The sequence below is a fragment of the Bacillus rossius genome, chromosome 8 (genome assembly GCF_032445375.1).
Source record: "Bacillus rossius redtenbacheri isolate Brsri chromosome 8, Brsri_v3, whole genome shotgun sequence".
NCBI classification, from domain to species: domain Eukaryota; kingdom Metazoa; phylum Arthropoda; class Insecta; order Phasmatodea; family Bacillidae; genus Bacillus; species Bacillus rossius.
The window spans coordinates 21,370,706-21,373,562 of record NC_086336.1 but is presented as its reverse complement, the minus strand read 5'-3'; the positions used below and the strand labels follow the sequence as shown (position 1 = coordinate 21,373,562).

Here is a 2,857-nt window from a genome sequence, read left to right as displayed (position 1 = left end):
AACATGGATAGTCGGGGAATGAGAATGATACAAATGTGTTTGGCTTTAGGAGAAGATGATAACTTAAATTGTGAATGTGTAGAAAATACAGGAATAATTTCACAACAGGTAAGTTTACCCTTGTTTTCTAATTTATAACCAACATTTGTCTAAAATAATTAACATCCAGATTTGATGATAACAAACAATGACATTTTTTTGCTGTTTAAATAAAAATAGGTTATCTTTTTAGGAAAGGGATTTGATTACTTTCAGATTGTTGAGAGTTGTGGCAGTTTATCAAATGTGCAAGAACACTTTTCAACAATAGTGGAAAATAATGTTGTTAATACCGATGCTGGGGAAAATACAGTAATACTCTCACCACAAGTAAGTTCAACATCATTTTTTAACCTAAAAACTTTAGGTGATATGTTATGCAACAACTTTTTTCATTATTGCAATTGAATTTGATTAACAAACTTACGTCATTGTTACATTAAATAACACTACGTGACATAATAAAATGTTCACTTAGGATAAAAAACAGTTTGTTTAAGTTCAAAATACGAAAATTGTAAATGTGACATAATATATATTAATGTCTATGTTGTTTGCTTAACCCGGATATGTATTTAGTTTCAACATACTGAAATTGTAAATGTGGTATATAATAATAATAAGCTTAGCAAACTTAAAGGTTTATATTACTTTTGTTTCAGATTGTTAAAAGTTATGGTGGTATATCAACTATGCAGGAATGCTCGTTGTCAGCTGCAGAAAGTGAAGAGGAGGATTTGTCTCTTTCGGGTTCCAATTTTTCTTCTCCCAACTCGGAGGATGAAAGTGATAGTTCTGACTATAATGTACGAGTCAAGAAAGCAAAGACATCAGTTAAAAATAAGAAAGTATTTGCTTCAAAAAAGAAGAAAATTACTAACCAGGTGCCAAAATGTGGAAGTAAACAACAACATAAAGTATTACGAAATAAGAAGGTGAATGATCATGGAAATGAAGGTGGTGAAATTTCATGTAATGTTGCATGTTCCGATGTAGAAGAAGTTGTCGGAGATATACCTAAGAAAAGGAAGAAGGGTGAAAATTCAAGAATATTCAGAAAGAAGAGGAAAATTGCAGGAGAGCCTTACAAGAGCACGAAAGGTTATATTGTTCCGGGGAAATGTCTGCCCCTAAACCCTTGTACAAAATGTAAATTACGATGTAAAGATATTGCTGATGAAGAAAGACAACGTATATTTTCTTACTATAATACAAATTTAACATCTCAGCAGCAAAATGACTGGATATGCTCCCATGTATCGAAAGTTGCAGTGAGTAGAAGAAGGAAAGATACTAAAAACCCTGAGAAAAGATTAAACACATACAGATACCATTTTGATATCGAAGGAAAGCCGGTCCCTGTGTGTAGACAATTCTTTCTTGCAACACTGGCTTTGAAGAAGAAAAAAGTGCACTATACCATTGAACATGCAACCAGCATCAACACAGCGAAGGTCGATGAAAGAGGCAAATCAGAAAGTCACAACAAAACACCAGATGCTCTTGTAAAAAGTGCGGAAAAATTCATTTCTAATCTACCAGCGGTGCCATCTCACTACTGCCGAAAGGATTACAACCGTCGATACTTGCCTTCACACTTGAACATGAACATAATTTACAATGATTATAAAAAAGGAATGGATGAAACAGGAGAATCAGCCGTGTCATTTAATGCATTTAGAAATTCATTTAAGTCGTTTAATCTTGCATTCCATAAGCCTAAGAAAGAAAAATGTTGATTATGTGAAAGTATAAAGAACAAAACTGCCTCAGGAGATATGACTGCTACTGACAGGGAGAGTTATTTGACACACATCAATGAAAAACATGCCACATATGCGGAATACAAGGAGGACACTAAAGAGACAAAAGAAAACGCATCACTTATTGTTGCTAGTTTCGACCTTCAGCGAGTGTTGACTACTCCACATTCTGATAGTACTTTGATGTACTATGCATGTAAATATGCCTTTTATAATCTAACAGTGTATGAAAACAGGAATGGTCGTGGGACTTGTTACGTCTGGGGTGAGTGTGATGGGAGAAAAGGGTCAACTGAAATCTCTACCTGTGTAAGCCTGTGGTTGCAAGATATTGACAAAGAGCTGGGTGAGCATCAACAGTTAGACATTGTTCTATACTGCGATAACTGTCCAGGACAGAACAAGAACAGATGTATGTTCTCAATGCTGTACCATAACTGCCAGAAATTGCCAGGAGTTCGAAGTATTCAGTTAAAGTTTTCGTTAACAGGACATACATACATGGGTGCTGACACTGTGCACAGCACAATTGCTACGTTCATTAAGAAGCGAACTATCATGGCACCTTCGCAGTGGCCCTTTGTCATAGAAATGGCAAGAACTAACCCTAGTCCATTGCTGGTAAGAAAACTAGAGTACAGTGATTTCGAAGACTGGGAATCACTTCAAGATAACTATTTTCCCAAGACTCTGAAGGACTGTGAAGGGAATCGAATCAGATGGTCAGCACTACGGGGAATTAAGTTTACCAAATGATACAAGTGTGCTGAAATTTGGTACTCAAGTTACACAAAGGATATTAGTAGAACTGATATGCTGAAGCGCTGGAGCTTTGACCAAATCCAGGTTTACAGGGCTTACAGCAAGAAAAGACCTATTTCAGAAGCCAAGTTCAAAGACCTTATGAACTTATGCAAGAAAATGGTTATACCCAAAAATTTTCATGAGGAATATTCTTCTCTGCCACATTCCGTACAAGAGCATGATCATCTGGATGAAAGTGATGAAGAAGATGGTACCCAAGAATAAAATGTGACGGACAAACATGGGTCTAC

The 2,857-nt window shown here is 35.9% G+C and overlaps 1 protein-coding gene across 1 annotated transcript; it reads left to right on the top strand.

The window, feature by feature from the left end:
• The first annotated feature begins 315 nt into the window (after positions 1 to 315).
• Positions 316 to 1,778, top strand: LOC134535264 (uncharacterized). The gene is made up of 2 exons (XM_063374337.1): positions 316 to 369; positions 702 to 1,778. Exon 2 carries the CDS (start codon positions 732 to 734, stop codon positions 1,776 to 1,778), a length of 1,047 nt encoding a protein of 348 aa, XP_063230407.1. The 5' UTR covers positions 316 to 369; positions 702 to 731.
• Positions 1,779 to 2,857: the final 1,079 nt, after the last annotated feature.

What these genes read in the sequence shown, in the direction of transcription:
- LOC134535264 (XM_063374337.1), top strand. Translation starts at nt 732, where the DNA reads ATGCAGGAATGCTCGTTGTCAGCTGCAGAAAGTGAAGAGGAGGATTTG.